At 40.1% G+C, this 21,302-nt stretch overlaps 1 protein-coding gene across 1 annotated transcript in view; it reads right to left on the reverse strand.

Annotated features, from left to right (window-relative positions):
* Positions 1 to 21,302, reverse strand: part of LOC143172172 (integrin alpha-2-like) — a 67,771-nt gene that overhangs the window by 45,261 nt on the left and 1,208 nt on the right. Inside the window, 6 exon segments of the mRNA XM_076361425.1 lie at positions 54 to 202; positions 1,311 to 1,438; positions 1,840 to 1,954; positions 4,111 to 4,202; positions 6,812 to 6,921; positions 17,255 to 17,380. Coding sequence (XP_076217540.1) covers positions 54 to 202; positions 1,311 to 1,438; positions 1,840 to 1,954; positions 4,111 to 4,202; positions 6,812 to 6,921; positions 17,255 to 17,380 — 720 coding nt within the window.

The raw sequence follows: 21,302 nt of genomic DNA on the forward strand, positions 1-21,302 counted from the left end.
CAACTTGTAAGATAAGTTACAATAGTAGCATAGTAATCATCAATATGTTTTACCTTGCATTGTCAATGGCTTTGAAAGTATCAGTCAGATCTCCTCCCTTCTGATATGTTCCCTCCATTGCTTTAACAACCTCATCCTTTGTTTGATACGTATTCAAGTTGAACACTACATGGGGATCATTAGCGTACTGAATTAAACCCACCTATGCAATAAAGAAATTGTTAGATTATCACGCGTTACAATCAGTTACATAGAATCACGATGCTTAATTATTTGTGAGGCTGGAGTAAAAGATCTGCAGATGCATATGGGGTTATCATTTTCTTTCAACACATATAAAATCAATTAATATTAACACGTTTGGAAAGCAAAGCAAGCTAAATGCTCTTGCATCTTATGTAATTTATTATGGACTACAATATGTTAATGCAAACAATCTGAAATAGTAGGCATTAAATGTTTGCTTGGTTACTTCTGGAAGAGCTTATGGACAGCAATAATACAGGGAGCTCTGGGGAAAAATGAGAAAATAGCAAAAATTCTGCAAGCGGACAGCACCTCATTCTGATCTCTTCTAAGGAAATCCTAAAAGTTAGTTACTTGACAGTGCTGCAAACCCTTTTTATTTTTAATACAGGTGAATGCTAAATAAATATGCTAAGACGTACATTTAGTATGAAAGAAAAAAAAAGAGGAGAAGATGCTAAAGGTGAGATTCGGAAAGGACTGAGCAGGAAGCCTAGCTTTTAAGCACCTCGCTTCCAAAGTAGCCCAAGGAAGAAGGCAGCCTTAGGGAGAGAGATTTCCAGTGCCCCAGTCTTTGTTCCCAGAAGTGTTTATGAAAAATGGACAACTGCAAAGACAGAAAATGTTTTAAAAAAGGCAATAAAATTTTCCTTACCATCATCAAATTAAAAGGAAAAAAGAACTCAAAGATCAGATAGTAACCAAGCAGGAAAAATTCCTATTTTAAAGATGCAGCAGTTGGAAAGTAAGAGCCATATGAAAAGCCCATAAAAGAAACTGTTCTACTTTTACCACATCCCCACAGACTGCATTTTAATTATTCTTACATATAATATATGAAAGAGATCTGAATCCACTAGATATAACCTAGACTTCTATTTTAGTTGGTCTATGTTTTGAATCAAATTACTAACCCCCTTTGGAATAGGTTAGCTGTCAGATAAAAACCCAAATATTGAAAGATAAAGGACAACTGCATAATCTCTGGCCTTGGGGGAGGTACTGTAGTTATGCTAATAAAACCTTTTTTTTTTTTGTCTTTCTCAAAGATGTCTTTGACTTACCTGGGTTTTGTTAAGGCCTATATCTAAGCCTTGTACAATTTTTTTCAAAAATGCTCACACTGCATCCCAGGGATAAATGCTGTTTGACTCATCACAAACCACCACAACATCTTTGACAGAGGAACACTCTAAAACAAAAATAAAAAGTGGACATTAAATGCACTTTCAGCGTCAATGTACTTACAACTCTCTGGCTAAATCCAGAGGTGCATAGTTAGGTCTCACATGGGCAATACTTCAGATCAGGAAGGTTTTGCCTGAATGAAGACTCAATAGAAGCATATGCAGATTTTGAGCCTGTCTTCATTTTCACTGCTCTGGTGCAATCCACTGAATTCAGAGGAGCGAGTCCAGATTCATATCAGCATTAGATCAGAATCTGTCAGTCCTTACACGTGAATCACAGGGCTTTACTTTTTGCACATACATGTTTTTAAAAATCCCAAATTAAAAGTCCCCAACAAAATGTATCTTGACTTTGTTTGATCTGTTTTTTTTAATTGAATCTGTTTTGCACATGTTGCCTTACTTTGAACAGCAGGAGAAAAGCTTCTTAGTATCTGGAAACTTGGACTGATTTCAGAACATACTCCTGCTGCATAGTATTGGCTTCCACACTGATGTGCCCACAAGGGACCACAAGTCTTTAAAAATAACAAAAAAGAGAAACTATAAAAATAACAAATACTTACCTCACCATATCCATATACAAAAGCACAATAAGCAGGACTACAGGAATATAGGATCAGAGGAGCCCTCTTGGATTATCAGGCCAAATCCCTTGCTATCACTGTGACAGTGTCAGGTAACCCCTTTCATAGACTTTCTCATAAAAAGGATTCTCTATTTGTGAATATTTTGTGATCATCCTAGTGCCGCCTCCTGCAAGCTGGTCTCTCCAGACTAAGCACAGCTATAACTTCTAGGGAGTGTGACTTGGTTTGCAAGGAATCTGTGCTGCTTTAAGCCACCTGCTCTACAAACTATGTGTTTAAAACTAGGGTTGGTATTTGCACATCGCTTATAAGCATGCAGAGAAGTACTTCCACTAACCAGGAGGTCGCTGCAAACATGCAGAGGAGCTTTTCTTGTGGTATGTTCGATTATCACCAACAGTGTGACCAGACTGAAGAGTTTTGTGATCAGTGCACAAACACACATTTATTAATTTGAGAAGCCTTGTTCCCAAGGGAAATTCACTTTGCCAAAATATTTATGTTAAACTTCTTCATCGTCTCCAGTGAGGGTGCAGCCTCACAGTATGCACTGTCCTATTTAGCTGCAGCTAAAAGAAGTTTGGCCCTGGCCTCACATACTCCTCGGCTATGTGTTTCATTGCCTTCCAGGGAAAATAATCTTGCTTCTTTGCTGAAAATGGTCTCTTTAAAAAGAAACGTTTTCAGCTAGATCAACCAGCTGGTTGCATGACAGCCACACCTCTGATATTAGAAGAATTTTTACAAAAGTACCTAGATAAAAAAGACAGATACTGAGACAGTATTTTGTCATGAGGATATTGGAGGGGGAGGTTCTTTTTAAAAGAACTCAAGGAAAAAACATAACCTCTACATAACCTCTGTCCAACAGTTCTGAAAGAAATGATAGCTTCATTACATATACTTTCTGATTGCCCTGTCCAGTCAGGAGAGCCTGGAAAACAGAAAATGCACCGTCTCTACTTAGGAAGAGAAGAGAGAGTGAATAGCATCATTACCCTTTTCTCAAGAATATTGAAAAAAAGGTAATTAAAGGCAGAAGTAAATGGAAAATGAGATAAATCACACACTGGTTTACCAGTGGCAGACCACATCAAACTATCCTAACATATTTGACAAGATGGCAGATTTTCTAGACAAGAGAAAGGAAGTATATCTACATTATCTGATCTTGAGATAAGTGCTCTTTTTAGCTGCCACATGGGGCATGATTAGTTTTACTGGAAAAGATGGATATTTACAGAGGTGAGAGGTACAAAAGAAATCATCTATACCAGTAACTATGAAGCTGGAGGAAAGTCTTTAATTTAGTTATTTTTATTTTGAAGTTCTTTTTAGATCAATCTCATTTGCCTGTTTTCTAGTTTTCTTCTGTATTAATGGTAACTCAAAATTGTGATGTTAATCTTGGACCAAAAAATAAAAATATTCTAATAAACTTTGCTGATCTTTACCTTAAAAAAAAAAAGGAAATGCTCTAATGTTCTAGCATTGTTACAGTCAGAAATTGAAGATGCATCATTAATGCAGGGGAAAACTGGGAGATCACATATTAAAAACATGCCAACATGCAAAGCAAATATGGCCTGAAGATAATGTAACAAGAAGCACTTCTAGTGCTAGGGAAATACCAAATACACTATATAGTGCCCTGGAAAGACTCATGTGGAATACAGCATAGATCTGGTCATTCATGTTTGAGAGGGGTATATTTTAAAAAGGGCATTTCAGCCAAAAAACTCTGTGTTTGTCTAGCAAACCGAAGGACAAAGGAGAATGATTGTGGGGTGTTAAATATAGAAGGGAGATTTTACATGTAGGGAGATGGGAGCTGTTCCTTTTAACTAAAGGCACAGCACTGCGCAAAGAACAAACTGATGTAAGCTGATTACAATAGGTAATGACAGTGGGATGGAATATTTTAAAATATTTTAAAGTGTTTTAAAATATGCAAAATATGTATTAATCTATGCTGCATAATAAAATACATTCAGCTTGGACTTAATCAAAAAGTGTGGAGAATTCTAATTTCTTCATTCTCCTCAGAAATTTCTGTGTCTATTGAATATGTCCTCAATACGTACCAAAAATCCTCTTGTTTTTGAGTTCTGTATTAGAGTCCAGCCAAGGTTCATGTCTTCCTTTATCTCAGTCACATTTGGAATATTTATTAAAGCTGAAATAAAAAGAGATTAAATAATGACAGAATAGTAAATAACATGTAGAACCAATTTAGTAAGTTAGAATTCCTTTTCTAAAGCTTGATTTCTCAGAATCTAAGATGCCTCTTCCAAATGGCCGTATAAAATTCTGAGACAAAAGAAACGAAAGCTAATCTTTGTCAAAAACTTGCTAACCGTTAATTATAGACATGAATTAAGTATGGCCATTTAGAATACCTGCTCTCAAGTGAGGTGAAGGCAAAAGAGAGGAAGAAATTGTCGTCTTTGCCATTGAGTATTTTTGGCTGGCTGAGTAGCTGCAGCTGAGCAGCTACTGTTACATTCCTCAGGACACCAGACTCCTCTCATCCAGTATCATGCTTTAGACAAAAATGTGGAAGGAACGGTGGAGGACAGAAATGTGCTGCACCACAAATAAGCATAAAGTAGGCATCTTGGCACACTCTGTGGTCCCGTATTTTCACTGTATCTGAAAGTGAATCCCATTTTATACTTAGTCTGCAAACACACAGCAGCAGAAAAGGCTTCATATAATGTATATTCAGTAAGTGCAATTCAAAATGAGAATGTAACAAGTGTTAAGTGATGTTAAGAGTGTGCCTGTCTCTGCCAGCCGCTCCGGCCCAGGACCCTCCTGCCCGGATGCTGGAACCCAGCCCGGTGCCCAGGGACCTGGAGCCTCTGCCCAGGCTGAGGGACGCGGCACCAGTAGTGAAGCTGAGCACACATCTCACACACACACAGACACACACAGAGGACCCTGAAACGGCCAGTCACACAGACTGCCACAGACAAGGTGTTGCTTTCAGCAGCACCCGTGTACAGGGTGTGCTCCTCTTGTGCTGGCAGAGACTGAAGGTCACTAGTGCAGGCACACACACACGACACTCCGGATTCATAAGCACGTGCACATTCGTGGATCCTCTGAGTACCAGCATGGCCCCTCTGTCCACCAGTATCCCTGCCTGGATCCCAGGCCCCCTTACCCACCCCACAGGTCCCCTACTTGCTGGCTGGTCCAGCTTGGTGCTCGCTGCAAACAGGCAGCACTCACACACTCGTCCCTCATGCACTCCACATTTGCAAGTCCCCCTGGGTGTACCAGCACGGACCCCGAGGCCCAACCCGAGGCCCCTCCTAAGCCAGCTGGTCCAGCTTAAAGTTTGCTAGTGAACGAATAAATGAACGCACACACATACACACACACATGAACACACAGTTTGGGGAAGATACAGACACTCATGCCCCAGCAGCCGGCACGAGGCAGTCAGTGTGGAGCCCCTCACTCTCCTCACTCACCCTGGTCCCCCGCCCAGCAGGTGGTTTTGGGACACATACCATTGCTGCCCCAGTGGCTGGAAGTTAAAGAACCCCACTGGCTCCAGTAGCTGGCACCACAGGCCAGGGCACCCACACCCCCGGCCTGACTCCAGTAGCTGGCACCAATTTTCACTCACACACACAGAGGTCTCACCAGTAGCTGGCACAGTCCTTGCAGCACACACACGGGACAGAGACTGAGATTATGCAGAGAGATAGTTTAAGAAAAGATTTAATAAGGAGATAGGACAGACTGCGATGATCAGACACAGGGCTCAGCCAAACAAGCATCCTGACCAGCCCCATTTTACATGCAACCAACCCGTTTTTATACCCTTTTCTGCCTATCCCCCTCTCTTTGTTACTCCCTGCTCCCCCTTCCCCTGCACATCCCCCATGGGTTTGTACAGCTCCATCAATTCCTGCACTCCTCCCAGTCCGGGGTCCCCCTGGTTTACAGTCTTAACAGTTGCAAATTCCAGGTTGATTTTCCTGGAAGAGGTGCCTGTAGTTTCTTGATAGCCCATCAATTAGTGTGACTGACCAGGTTTGGTTCTCATCACTATCTCCCTGATCATTTGCTGGTCAGGTTTGTGTCCCTGCATGTTCTTGTTTATGGCTTCCTCCTTTTCTTGTTGCACTGAAAAAGGTCCTTGACCAGATACCCTTAAAGGAGCAGACACTCCTCTTCCACATACCCTTACAACAAGAACCCTCAAGTATAAAGTAAATATATTGCTACTACTAACATTATTAGGGCTGATACAAATGACTATAAGAAAATTTATAAAGGTAGAACAAAAAGATTTCCAGAAAAGATATAGCAAACAGTAATAATAATAATACAGTTATACAATAAGTCAGAAATCAAATCCACCTTAGGAATGTGTGAAATAAATGGCAGAAAGGCAAAAAAAAGAGTTCACATCAATATCACAGGGGCAGCTGTAAAAATACCTGTAAGTGCTTGCCGACAGTTAATTTTAGAACTCAGGAACAGCCAAGTGAAAAGGACAAGAGAGAGATCGCTCTAGAAACAGCCTTATAATATACAGTAAGATCTATATTTTATTCTTCAAGGAGGTTAAGACCAAGGAATGCTGAGCTTGTCAATGAAAATGAAATTCCTCTGCATGCCGGTGCAGCAACATTCTCTGCTGACACCTATTTTTGTTATTGGTCTTGCTAGTTTCTGATTGTTATTTTATTAGATAGATTGGCCTGGTATAAAAACAAGGAAAAACTGAACAATTGTAGCAAGACATTATTCATTACAACTTACCTTGTAAATTCAATTTTTTACATGTGGTTTTGGATGTACCAACAGGACATGCATAGATATCTCCAGTTCTGTTAGCTGGATAGCCACTCCAGGGTGAACCAACCAACAACCTAAAGTAACAGGAATTTCATTAGGTTTTTTAATGACACTGGAAAAGTCCAGCAGCATTATTGCTTAGCACACTGTAGGTAACAGGTAAAGAGGCTTTTACCAGATATAGCACCTAAGGCATTCAGGAGTTTTCTCCAGAGCTGTTCAGAAGCTGAGCTTCACTTGCATGTCAATACACTGGATTCACCAGGGGCAACTTTGGTAGAGAAGCCTCTGGGGATCAGGCTGCCTGAAATATGTATACTGTTGCTTTTGTGACATTATGTCATAGTGTCAGAAGAAATACAGCAAAGATATTAATATATACAAATGCATACAAATTTAGAAACATATACGTTGGGGATTGAATGACAAAAAATTTTATTTTCCTGTCAGGTAACGGTTAACTGATTCCTTTTAAGTTATTCTTTTAACTGATAAGAAGCATTTCCTACAGGATCTATTCAGCAACAGCCACATGCTTATGTCTGAGCTTGAACACTACCACACCTTGACAACACTGAGTCAGAAAGAAAATACTGCAGGGGATAATAGACTGCTGTGTGAAGTATTTAATCCTGAACAAGAAATTTAAGACTTATGATAATTTGTGCCTACAATATGAAGTGATTCACTTTCTCTGACTCATTCCTTCATCTGCCATATGGTTTCCCCTTCAATATCTGCTACTCAAGACACCTTTAATTTTTAACTGAAAGCCTTCACAAAACCAACTAATTCACCCCCTGGGAATACTGCTTAAGAACACCTATGTTTCAGCACAACTCTCTGTCCTGGTTTCGGCTGGGATAGAGTTAATTTTCTTCCTAGTAGCTGGTATAGTGCTGTGTTTTGGATTTAGAATGAGAATAATGTTGATAACACACTGATGTTTTAGTTGTTGCTGAGCAGTACTTACACTAAGTCAAGGACTTTTCAGCTTCTCATACTGCCCAGCCAGCGAAGAGGCTGGAGGTGCACAAGAAGCTGGGAGGGGACACAGCCAGGACAGCTGACCCAAACTGGCCAAAGGGATATTCCATACAATATGACGTCATGCTCAGTATATAAACTGGGGGGTGTGTGGCCGGGGGGGCGTGGCCGCTGCTCAGGAACTGGCTGGGCATCGGTCGGCAGGTGGTGAGCAATTGCATTGTGCATCACTTATTTTGTATATTCTTTTATCATTATTATTATTATTATTTTCCCTTCCTCTAAAATTTTATAGGTAGGTAATGCAAATACCTTGCACTATCAAAAGAACACATTTTATGAAACGATTATGTTTCAAAGCAATTGCTATATATCATATTACCTTTCCAGGAGTCATCTGATTTTATTGCTGCAATTTTATAACTAGTTTGAATAAAATGGCTTTGATAAAAATACATAGTTTTAGATGCACAAGCAAGAGTTTGAGTCCTTTTTAGCTTTCTCAAAGAAAATACTGCTAATTGCATTTTTTTTTTTACTTTATTTCATCACAATTAAACACAAATTTAAGAGCACAAATAATGTTATTCCATTTTACCAGTTCAGTTGGGGGTAACTTCAGTCTCTTTTTTTTTGTGTAGGAATATTTTAAAAATACCTACCTCCTTCTCAGTTACCTTGTTGAAAAACAGTGATTATGCAGGCAGCAGGAACAGGATTTTGTGTACTTTTAGCATCTCTAAACCTGCAATTCATAAATACCTCTCTATATAAAAACAGTGTATGTTACACTACCTGTGAGGAGGCCTCTGATCTTGTTATTTTCTGAGGAATATAGCTTATCTGCACAGTGGAAAACAGAACCACCAGGACCAAATAACCAGAGCTCATTAGAAACTACTCCAGGCATATGCTGGTAGATGATACTACTCGCAAACACTTGCAGTGACACAGAGGGCTGGAGCCGGTCAATATTGATTGACAGGAGGAAGACAGGGTGTTACAGTCTCCCCCCTTGTTAGGTACTACAGAGTTTTATTTACAGTAATAAAATCCTAACTGGAATAATGGGAGAGAGGAAGGGCTAACAGTTTTCATGGAAACAGAAAACAATTTAAAAGGATGGCAGAACTGCATGTGTAATATCTGAAACTGGAACAGCTTTTCATCATTAAGTGTCAAGCTGAACATTGCACTGGGTACATTTATAAATATTTATATGTTTTTTTCTAAGTTTCCCAGAAGGCAAATATATTTCAGAATCCCTGCAGGAGGACAGCTACTGTTCAAAAGAATGACCTTAATGGATCTTGGAAATACCCCCTGCACCACTCCATCTGATCATGTAACTCACTGTAAATCTCTGCACTGCACTGGCATCGCTCTGCAGCCATGGGTTATCCTGAAGCACAGAGTTTATACAAACAGAGTGAAAATGAGAAGCAACAGGAAACTGTTCCATAATGCTATCACTCCTCAAATAGTTGAGCCATAATAATTTTCATGCCTGCATTTGTATGTTCGATTGACAAATGGTTGATCTAAACTAAAGACTCGCAGCTTGCACTTACTGCTGCTGTCTGAGGTGATGGTGGTGGCAGTCCTTCCCATGGCCCTGCCTGGGTCTGGGAACCATCAACCCCTGTGAAAGCTATGTCTATAGTAGGGAAATGCACACTGAAAATCAACCTGAGAGAAAATGCCTTTAGTTAATGTGATATTAAGCATGACAAAGCAGTTGGAGACAAGGATGTTATACAAGTTTGTGGTCAATGCTAGAGTTTCTCCAGAGAGGTTCCTGAGACAGACCCGTGTATTTAAAGATGATTACAGCCTTGATATAGGGAACTATGATGATAAGAATGTGTGTTAAGTGTAACTTTGGATCTGTATCCCAAAACATGACTAAAGAATCACAATTTTCCTCACACTGCCCTAAGATGTAACTGCTGCCAGCACCAGCCTTTATTTTATCCTGGCAGGCCTTGCAAAACTCAGAAAGAGATGAGCACGTTGAGCTCCTACTGCTCCTGACCAAACTCTAACCGTGGGCATCTCGCTAGTCTACACTGTACCCCAAAACCAGAGCTTGATTAATTAATGGGTCCACAGATACAGGATGAGGACATCTGTCATCCCACTGGGGTGGCTTTGAGTATTGCAAGATTCATAATTGCCCTTCTTAGCATGTGCTATGTCAACACCTAACACCCAGCCAACAAACCTGTCTGGCACCAGGGAACTTGACATTAGCCATTGTCACCTATTGCCACCAGTTTCAACCAAGGCCTGTGACCCTTGAATCATAGAATCATAGAATATCTCAAGTTGGAAGAGACCCATAAGGATCATCAAGTCCAACTCCCTGCTCCTCACAGGACTACCTAAAACTAAACCATATGACTAAGAGCGTCGTCCAGACATTCCTTGAACTCTGACAGGCTTGGGGCCGTGACCACTTCCCTGGGGAGCCTGTTCCAGTGACCGACCACCCTTTCAGTGAAGAATCCTGCCTCACCACCACTACCAGAAGAAAGGGGAGAGGGGAAAAGGAAATAGGGGAGAAGAAAAAAAAAAAGGCAATAGGAAAAAAAAAAGGAAATAGGGAAAAAAAGAATAGAGTGCTTGAGCACTAGCTGTCCCCAAATCCAAACCTAATGCCAACCCTAACCCTTGCTCTCGGCATAACTGAGACAAGCACCATCCACAGAATTTAGAAAAAGCAGTTCTCTCCCTTTCAGCATGCATATTTGAGATCACTCCATGGGCTTTATGCTGCTCAGCAGTAATGTGGGCTCTGAAGTTCCTCCTTTCCCCAACCTCAACTTTAATTCCAACCCAGACATCTATTTATGCCAACAAAACATCACTCTTTATACCCAATCCACTTCTAGAACTTAATATTCACAACTGTGTTTTACTTTCGCTAGCCCTAAAACTAGCCTTGTAGCTGTTGTGTGGTACAAACCAAAATTAAGCCAAACAAGATAAACTCCTCTAATTCTAAACCCAAATCTAAATCTATGCCAGCTGTGCCTAAAGAAAATTTAATTTTGTCTTTTATATAGTTTACATTTCTCATACTTTACTGGAAGTTATTATACTACTCTGATGCTATATACAAAGCAATGGAACTACATGAAGTCAAATAAAGTTCAGCGGCAATGCCATACCACACAGGCTACAGGAGTGGCAGATGAAAGTGCAACAGGAATTATTTCCGGGAAATTACACCATGACAAAGCTAGTAACTGGCAAACTGTGATGTAGCAGAAAACAAAATCAGAATTCATAGCAAAGGGCTGAATTCCCAGCTGTTGTCAGAGCACGTTTTATATTTTCTGGTTTCTTTTTTTTGTTTTCTTCTTTTTTTCTTTTCATGCATTTGCTCTTTAGTGTGTTTTTTAAACAAAGATGGCTAATAGGAAATAGGAAAATAAAAGTAGAAAGGACCTCTTAAATCATCCGGTCCTTTTCCCTACAATTACAGGAAGCAACGAATAGATATGAAGACCAGAAAACTCTTCACTCCCATAGATGCTTCTCTGCACACTCTAAAACACTTCTCACCATCTAAAACTTTCGATCCTTTGAACAAAAGACTTAAAAGTTCAAAAACTACAGTGAGCTATGGCAAGAGAGTTTTGACCGACAAACTTAAAAGGCCTAGAAGACAGAAGCCAGTGCTGCTTCTCCAAGCAGGAAAAAAGGCAAACTGTAGGTCATAGAATCATAGAATGGTTTGGGTTGGAAGGGACCTTTAAAGGTCATCTAGTCCAACCCCCCTGCCATGGGCAGGGACATCTTCAACTAGATCAGGATGCTCAGAGCCCCGTCCAACCTGACCTTGAATGTTTCCAGGGATGGGGCATCCACCACCTCTCTGGGCAATCTGTGCCAGTGTTTCACCACCCTCAGCGGAAAAAATTTCTTCCTTATATCTAGTCTAAATCTACCCTCTTTTAGTTTAAAACCATTACCCCTTGTCCTATCGCTACAGGCCCTACTAAAAAGTCTGTCCCCATCTTTCTTATAAGCCCCCTTTAAGTATTGAAAGGCAGCAATAAGGTCTCCCTAGAACCTTCTCTTCTCCAGGCTGAACAACCCCAACTCTCTCAGCCTTTCTTCATAGGAGAGGCGTTCCATCCCCCTGATCATTTTCGTGGCCCTCCTCTGGACCCGCTCCAACAGGTCCATGTCTTTCCTATACTGAGGACTCCAGAGCTAGACACAGTACTCCAGGTAGGGTCTCATGAGAGTGGAGTAGAGGGGCAGAATCACCTCCCTCGACCTGCTGGCCACGCTTCTTTTGATGCAGCCCAGGATATGGTTGGCCTTCTGGGCTGCGAGCGCACATTGCTGGCTCATGTCCAGCTTTTCCTCCACCAGTACCCCCAAGTCCTTCTCGGCAGGGCTGCTCTCAATCCCTTCATCCCCCAGCCTGTACTGATACCGGGGGTTGCCCCGACCCAGGTGCAGGACCTTGCACTTGGCCTTGTTGAACCTCATGAGGTTCACACGGGCCCACTTCTCCAGCTTGTCCAGGTCCCTCTGGATGGCATCCCGTCCCTCTGGTGTGTCGACCGCACCACTCAGCTCAGTGTCGTCTGCAAACTTGCTGAGGGTGCACTCAATCCCACTGTCTATGTCATTGATGAAGATATTAAACAGTACTGCTCCCAATACGGACCCCTGAGGGACACCACTCATCACTGATCTCCATCTGGACATTGAGCCGTTGCAACCATCCAGCCAATTCCTTATCCACTGAACAGTCCACCCATCAAATCCATATCTCTCCAGTTTAGAGAGAAGGATGTTGTGGGGGACCGTGTCAAAGGCCTTACAGAAGTCCAGATAGATGACATCCATAGCTCTTCCCATGTCCACTGATGTAGTCACTCCATCATAGAAGGCCAGTAGGTTGGTCAGGCAAGACTTGCCCTTGGTGAAGCCATGCCAGCTGTCTCAAATCAACTCCCTGTCCTCCATGTGCCTCATGTAGTAGGGGGAAGCAAAAGCTGGGCAAGGAATTCAACATTAGCAGTGGTGGGGGCACTGAAAAGCCGGAGCTGTAACAATGGCAGCATTTTGTTAAAAAAAAAAAAAAAGTTGGCAGAAATTACCCTCCTCATTAAAATCAGAAGGTTTTGAAAATGTATCGATTTAAACAAAAGTTGCTGCAGAAATGTGTTTTTTCAGCAAAATGTCTTATTGTTCTGGAGAGGCAACACACCACCTCAGGAGAAAGGCTGCTGGGCTTTGATCAGTAGTGAGCAGTTTGCAATGATTTTTAAAACTATTTAGTGGTGCAATGATTATGTGATACATCAGTAAGGGTAGTGCATATTAAGGTTTTTAAAAAAGAAAAATCCCATAACATAAATTCCAAAACAAAATTCAAAAATTCCAAATCCTGACAACTGAGCAGGGTGGCTGCAACTTGATACCAAACAGTACCTCAACAGCAGACTAAGATTTTAGCTCTGTTGTGGGATGTATCCACAGACTGAAGACACATATATCCTGAAGACACATATGGGTAGGAAAAAGCAGTTTAACAGCTATATACAGCTATTCAGTCTTCCTCACCCGAGATAGATATAAAAACAAGTTCCAGCCTGGAGTAAGTACTGTTATCTTTACAGAATGTACTATCAGCTGCTGTTTATGGCATGTACATTCAAGACGAACTTGACAGGGTACAATCCACCTTTCTAAAATATTATGTTTATAAAATAACAGAGAATTTAGTCTGAATTTAATGTTCAAATACAGATGATCTCATGACAGGGAGAACCAGAGCGTAAACTGAATGATATTTCTGTTGTGGCTAATTACTTGTGTGGTGGTCTGCCTAAATTTTTCTGAGTTTCTTTGGTGTTCACAATTTTCCTTGACTTCATTAAAGAGCTCCTGTTTTGAAATTCCCACCAGACACCATGAAAAGCTTGAGCTTTGCTTGACTTGCAAGTTTGTCCTTATTTACGAGCATCACGTGCCATCAATGCACAGCAGACCAGTGTCCAATTATCCTGGATCATCTGAGACTGCACAAAAAGGGCTCCCTTGCTGGTTTGTGTCACAGCTTCCCAACACGTACCAGCCCCCTCTATAGCCCTGCACTCATTTGGACTGTCTTTCCTCTTCTCTCTGAATTCATCTCCAAGCAAAAGTGATAACATACTGCTGTATGCACAGTCCCAGTTCTGCAAAAATTCTCCTCTCTATCATTTTCTATAGCCCTTATTGCCTCAGGGGATGTACCTCCCAGAAATACATCTGAATTATCTGCTGGTTTTTCTGTATCTCTCCTTTCTGCTCTTTGAAAGAATACAGGAGGATTTTTAATGCTGTATTTAATATAGCACTATGTGATTTTATTAACAGAAGCAAGGTCTAGGAAGTGATGAAATTTCTGGTGGATCTCAGATTCTGGATAACCTCTCCCTTGGAGAGAGGTGCCACCCCAGCAGTGTTTGATGTGGTGAGCAGCCCCACTGTGCCTGAACAGAGTTCTCAAGTGCATCACACGCTGCACAATGATGGTCTCTTCATAAAAGCATATGGTGATAAATGCTCCCTTCTGACAAAAAGTAGCATCCTGACCTTATGCAAGGCTCAGTCTGTTTATCTCACTCCTAATTCATCCATGTCATCAAGTGTTCTTGCACACGGACTGCAGCCTTTGCATCACTTATAGGAGAAACCAACTCTACTGAACAGCTTGAGTGTGGGGTTGTTTTTTTTTTAAATAACACACACAAGAAAAAGCGCTACTGTCCCAAGAAAAAGAAAATAGCCTAAAAATGAAGAGAACGAGAGTAAACTATGAATGACTTTTTTTTTTAAAGCATGTCTAATGATTTATTGAGAGGAAGACTGAAAAGAGCTTTTCTTCACTGAAGAGTCTCTAACAAGTCATGGTTACTCAAACTAGAGCTGATAAAATTCCCCTGACTTTTGGAGCTATGGTCAGACACCATGCAGTGAATGAACAAATGATGAAGTACCTATCTACAGAAAAGTTTCCCAGATTAATAATATTCATATACTTGGGAGAAGATAGGAAAAGTTAATCCAAAGTTACTTTCTTTCCCAAACTCCACCATATATTATCCAAGAAAGTGGTAGTGGAGGAGTTTTTATATCAGAAGTTATAATAAAACAGGGAAATATAAAACATAAATAGCTTGGGTGAATCTGGATCCTAGTGCTCCTGTTGTAAGCTTACAGAAAAAAATTACAAGAAGGATAAAATGCATGACATAATTTCTCCAGAAAATACCATGTATGAGCCAAAGCATTCAATTCACTTCAGGCAGACATTCTTGTTCTCCTTCAATAGCTTTACAAAGAAGTTTTAAAAAAAGGGAGCTCTGATCTATGGGTGACTAAAAACATAATTAAAGCAGGCAGAAAAGCAGTGAGAAGCTGCCACAGCATCAGGCGAGGAGCAGGGGGAAGTGCCTACCCAACGGAGGAAGAGGAAATGCTGAGCTTTTAGTTCAGATGATACAGCTGTGCTCTCCTCTTGCTTTGCCTCCTGGTCACTGGTGGTAAACACGGTAACACCAGAGATGCAGTGGCATCTAGGTAGTCTTACATCTTTGCATATGCAACTAATTGCAACTGCACAGCGTCTCTGTGCAGGGCTATGCATAAATGTCTCAGCTAGCTCAATTTTTTTGTATGGGTTTTTCCAAAATTTAACTGTAAAATACATTTTCATATGCATTTCCATGGATTTCAGATTTTGACATCTTACTTTCTTTTTACTGAAAAAAGTTCAACTACTTACTATCTGTCCGTCATCACTTAAACAAACATGCCAGTTTGTGGCTATTTTGGTTCTGACACTGTTTCATTCTATGGAGAATGATGCATCTAAAATGTCTCACCTTATGTCGTGGTGTAACCCCAGTCTGCAACTAAGCACCACACAGCTGCTCACTCACCCTCCCCCCCGCGGTGGGATTGGGGAGAGAATCGGAAGAGTAAAAGTGAGAAAACTCGTGGGTTGAGATAAGAACAGTTTAATACTTCAAATAATAGAATAATAATAATAATAATAATAATAATAATAATAATAATAAATTGTAATGAAAAGTAAAACAACAAGAGACAGAGAGAGAGGAACAAAACCCAGGAAAAAAAAAAAACCAAGTGATGCAACCGCTCACCGACCGCCAACCGATGCCCAGCCAGTCCCTGAGCAGCGATCGCTGCCCCCTGGCCAACTCCCCCCAGCTTATATACTGAACATGACGTCATATGGCATGACATATCCCTTTGGTCAGTTTGGGTCATACTGGCTATACTCCCTCCCAGCTTCTTGTGCACCTCCTCACTGGCAGAGTATGGGAAGCTGAAAAGTCCTTGACTTAGTGTAAGCACTGCTTAGCAACAACTAAAACATCAGTGTGTTATCAACATTATTCTCATCCTAAATCCAAAACACAGCAGTATACCAGCTACTAGGAAGAAAATTAACTCTATCCCAGCCGAAACCAAGACAGCTTATGATAATATATATAACGTGTGACTTTCCACTATAGACTTAAAACCATATATACACAAATTACCACTTAAAGTAGGTGAGTACCACTGAACTATTTATAGACACATAGTCCCTGCCATGAAAGATGCCTTAAGCTTTGTGGTTGCTGAGGCTGCAGAAGAGAAAACAATGTGTCTTCCAGTAAATGGGCTTACTCTGGGTTAATATTTTAAAGTTCTTACTGAAATCAACATTACAAGGAAAAAAATTTTACTAATTACTCATCAAGCCCAGTGTTGTGTCAACAGTGGATTTCACATCAAATTTTATGGCTGAAGAAATGCAGCGGACATAAAGCCTTTGCTAGGACTGTATTATGATACACATACAAATATGCCATCCCTCGAGAAGCGAACAATACATACTATATCAGACACAAAATTATATCAATTTAAGTTCACTTAATTTTGATATTAATAATTAGAACTTCCCAGCCCTAATGATTTATTTTAATCTCAGCAATGTTAAAATGGAAAAATATCCCACATATATGGAATGTGTAACAGAGATGCTATTGCTACAGGAAGGACTGAAATCAGCGTTAAAATTCTACAAGAAATTGTGAGTCTGAGGTAACTGGTGTACTGGAGATGAAAGTAAAAGTTTAACAGAAAGACAGACCTCAGACTGCATTGTGTGAAGGGAAAAACCCCTGAACCTTCACACGCATACATCTCTAGAATATTTTCACTTTTGTTTTAATAAAGTCAGTATTTACTAGTAAATAGATAACTCTAATATAAAAGTGAATTAACTGGATGCATTTAAATGAAATTTGGAATTATAAAATAAAAACAAGTTGCAACATTTTTTCCTTAACCTTTTAACTGGACATATAACAAAGTGTTCAAACTGCTTACCATTTGCCTTGTTCATTTATAAACTGTTGAACTGCATATCCAAACTGCTCTCTTGATGGACCAGAAAATACTTTTGCTTCTAGGAGCCCAACATTGTAGGCTTCACAGCAGTTATGAAGAATGCCTCTTAACAGAAAGATTAATATTATCACAGAAGCAAGGGGGTCCAGACTTTGTCTCTAGAGCCTGAGAATCATAAATGAGTCATAATTCCCAGTAGTTTTGCCTTCAGAAAAGGTTTATTCTCTTACAAAATTGCCTCATACTTTAGCATGAATCAGTTTATGCTAAACAAAAAGGTCTTGCCCTCAAAGAGCAAGAGCACTGCAGAAGTTTTCTGTGATAGAGCTGGATGGGTAAAAGGAATGCACTCTGTTTGCCGTCCCTGCATAATACAGGGATGGTGTGAGAGTAGTGGCCCTTATTTGGTCCGTTTTCATTCAGTCAACTACAGTCTGTAACTTTAACAAAGATGCATCTCTGAGCTGGGACTGGTGCAGGACTTACCTTTTTAGTTACTGGAAATAGTCTTTTGAATTTATTTTTAGAGACAGTAATTAATTGGAAATGATCTGAGGAAGCCTTTGTATTAAGCCTGAATTCCACTGCTCTGGCATCATCTCAGTTGATTGCAAGAGATTCCCTGGGAGTGCTGTCCTTGCTTATACCTCTAAAAGAGTGTATTTGTTTTGACCTGGGTGGACTATGGCCTAGCCTCCACTAACGACAGATGCAAGTTTCACAATGACACTTAGACAGTAAGTGCCTGCATCTCAGATGAACGTCAGCATCATGAATCATCTGTACATCTGTAGAGCCAGAAATGCCTCATTATTCATCAGTATGGCTCCTGAGCCTCTAGGATTCTCCTTTTGCACATGTATAGAATAAGCACTGTCATGGGAGGGTAGCGTAGATCAGTGCCTGCCTCATGCCTACCTCAGACAGCATTTCCAAAATAGCTGTCCTTCTGCCTGCCTCAGTAGATATGCTATGAATTCACCTCAGTTCAGGTGGGAAACATTTGAGAAGTTTGTTTCCAATCAAAAGTCCTGATGTTGCATGTTAGGAGAAGTCAGGGATCCATAGCACTGTTGCTGACCCTGTGGCCATAATGTATGGAGTATGAATGTCACTTTTATTGCTAAGTTAGGAACACATTTACAAAATTACATGTAAAAACCGTGTACTTATACATATGTTGATCTGCTAGATCCCATGGCTGTTTGCATGATGTCCAGTTTGTATATAATTGCTAATGTTCCAAACGCTTTCACTGGAAGGGAATAATGGCAACTAATTAATGTAGATGTCTATAGGTGGAAACTGTTTTGCAGAAGTTGTGGCTTCCTATTTTTATTCCAGTTAAATTAAGGCTTTGACTCTTATGATGTTTTGATGATGAAAAGTGACAATGGTATATATGTTTGATAAGCCCTTGACGCTTAGTCAAAATTTTAAGAGTTTGCACAGGGTATTGATTTCACTTTCTTTTTCCTTTAGGATATACAGAAAGATAGTTGTGAATCTAATCACATCATCATCTGTAAAGTGGGATATCCATTTCTAAAACCTGCAGAAGAGGTAAAAAGTTCCCCTGCATGCAAGTTCTTGCTCCATGTTGTTCTAAGGCCAGGGCAGTCCCTATCACCTCTGAATTTCTTTTGTCTTGCATTCACCCCAAAACCTGTCCATGCGTGTTTCCCAAGCTATTCTTGATATGAACTGCATTGAGCCAGATAAGAAAACATCAGGTCTTCAGCAACTGGGCAGTCAGATGTGGTATGTGAGGAGGTAAAAGGTGCATATTGCTATCATTGACACTGACAGAAGACAAGTGGCATGCCTGGCCAGAAGGGTCTGTCTTCAGAAGTATAGGATATTGGTTAGGATATACTGATAAGACATTAGATACTGTGGCTTTCCACAGGTTGGAGCCTATGACTTTAGTTATTTTGTATATGAAATTTAATCGGTTGAAAAGAGAATAGGCTGGTATCTGGAAATGCTAATCTGGATCTGCCAATGCCAGGCATCAAGACTTCACCTCTGCTCAGTGGGGAGTGAGAGACCTTTCCAGCAAGCAGTCCACTTAAAAATCAAGCTCCAGCTTGAACAGCTCTAGTGATAAGTCTGTATCTCCTGTTGGAATAGAGAGGGAGCTTTAGCTAAACTTAGCCTTTGAAAATATGCATCTAAGCCTCACTGAAATAGTTCTGATATTGAATTGGGAAATATCAAATTGCATGCAAATAAGACAAACTGTCTTTCCTGGCAGTTTCTTGTCAGTTCCCCTGTCATATCGGGTCTGTGTTGCAGATACATAACAGAGGGGGAGGATCAGGAGAGATGTCCTCTTATATTGCCTCCCACATACACATTCCAGCTTGTCTTGGACTTGTAGGAAGTAAATCAGCTGTTACTTTCTTGAAGCCAAATGAGCAGACTACCTAATGCCAGTGCCCACAAATGTTCCATTCCCAGCTTTACTGGAGTTTTCTCATTTTCTTTACATGCTTTCATTGTCGGTTTGTCTGTAGCTATAGATCCCTAAATTTAGAAATTTCATACTCTCCTTTGCATTCAGAAATTAATTAATCTCTTATTCACTGATAAGCATCCCTAACACATTCCTTTTTAAAGCCTTTTCCTGGATTTTTTTTTTTAATATGAAGAAATATCTAAGACAACTTTCTCTGGGTCACTTTGTAATAAAGATTTGTACACATTAAAGAAAAAATAAAAGTCTGAGCTCAAAAATCCTGTACAGTAACAAATAGTAAAACTTTTGCTTCATATAAAATTACCCTTAAGTGTCAGGGTGTGAAGAGGGACATGTTTGGGACAGTGTTCCCAAATCTTGTGTAGTGTCAAATTGTGATAGATTTGCCCTAGTTCTAATGAGTAAGGAATTTTTGTGAGACCTAGTAGTCATTTATTTACATTGTAAAAATTTCTGTTCAGTATTCTAGGTGTTTTACTATATATTGAGATTCCAGCAGCCTTATTTAGGCAGCTCATCACCACTGCAATTGCCAGGTTTTGATGGTTCTCATTGGAGGAAAAAAATGGTTTTGATAAATTGCTTGCAAGACCAGTTGGTTTGTATTAAGAATTATTTAGCAATGTATTTCTAATATACTATATAATAAGTTTTACTGAGGCTTCTCAGTTCTGAAAATTGGAAGCTTCTGTTTAATAAGTGATAACTGTTATTTCCTTCTTGGTTGGGGCAAATTCAAAAAAGTTGATTCCTTCATAGAAAAGGGTTAAAATGTGAATAAGGATTCCATAGGTAAAAGTAGCAAAATTTTGCTCATTTTTCATTAAGTCAAGCCTTATTAGTGTGCTTTTATTTCCTTTTTTTTTTCTTTTAAAATGTGTAATGTATTTCTCCAGATTTCCTTCAAAATATCATTCCAATTCAATGCATCGTATCTCCTGGAAAATGCTACTATTCATGTATACGCAACAAGGTTAGTTGCAATCATTGCTTGTTTACCTTCTGATTTTTTTTTTTTCTTAGAAAGCTCTACAGCTTTGTGTTTCGTAGTAAAACAAGGATGACTTTTCTAAAGTCAGAAGTGGTTAAACAATCTGTAGAGCTGGCAGCTTTATGGATGTACTCAGTCCAGCAGCGGACTGAGTGGACTAAATAAATAGCTGTTTGTCTCTAGAGCCTGAGAATCATAAATGAGTCATAATTCCCAGTAGTTTTGCCTTCAGAAAAGGTTTATTCTCTTACAAAATTGCCTCATACTTTAGCATGAATCAGTTTATGCTAAACAAAAAGGTCTTGCCCTCAAAGAGCAAGAGCACTGCAGAAGTTTTCTGTGATAGAGCTGGATGGGTAAAAGGAATGCACTCTGTTTGCCGTCCCTGCATAATACAGGGATGGTGTGAGAGTAGTGGCCCTTATTTGGTCCGTTTTCATTCAGTCAACTACAGTCTGTAACTTTAACAAAGATGCATCTCTGAGCTGGGACTGGTGCAGGACTTACCTTTTTAGTTACTGGAAATAGTCTTTTGAATTTATTTTTAGAGACAG

The sequence above is a fragment of the Aptenodytes patagonicus genome, chromosome W (assembly GCF_965638725.1).
Source record: "Aptenodytes patagonicus chromosome W, bAptPat1.pri.cur, whole genome shotgun sequence".
In the NCBI taxonomy this organism is placed as follows: Eukaryota; Metazoa; Chordata; class Aves; order Sphenisciformes; family Spheniscidae; genus Aptenodytes; species Aptenodytes patagonicus.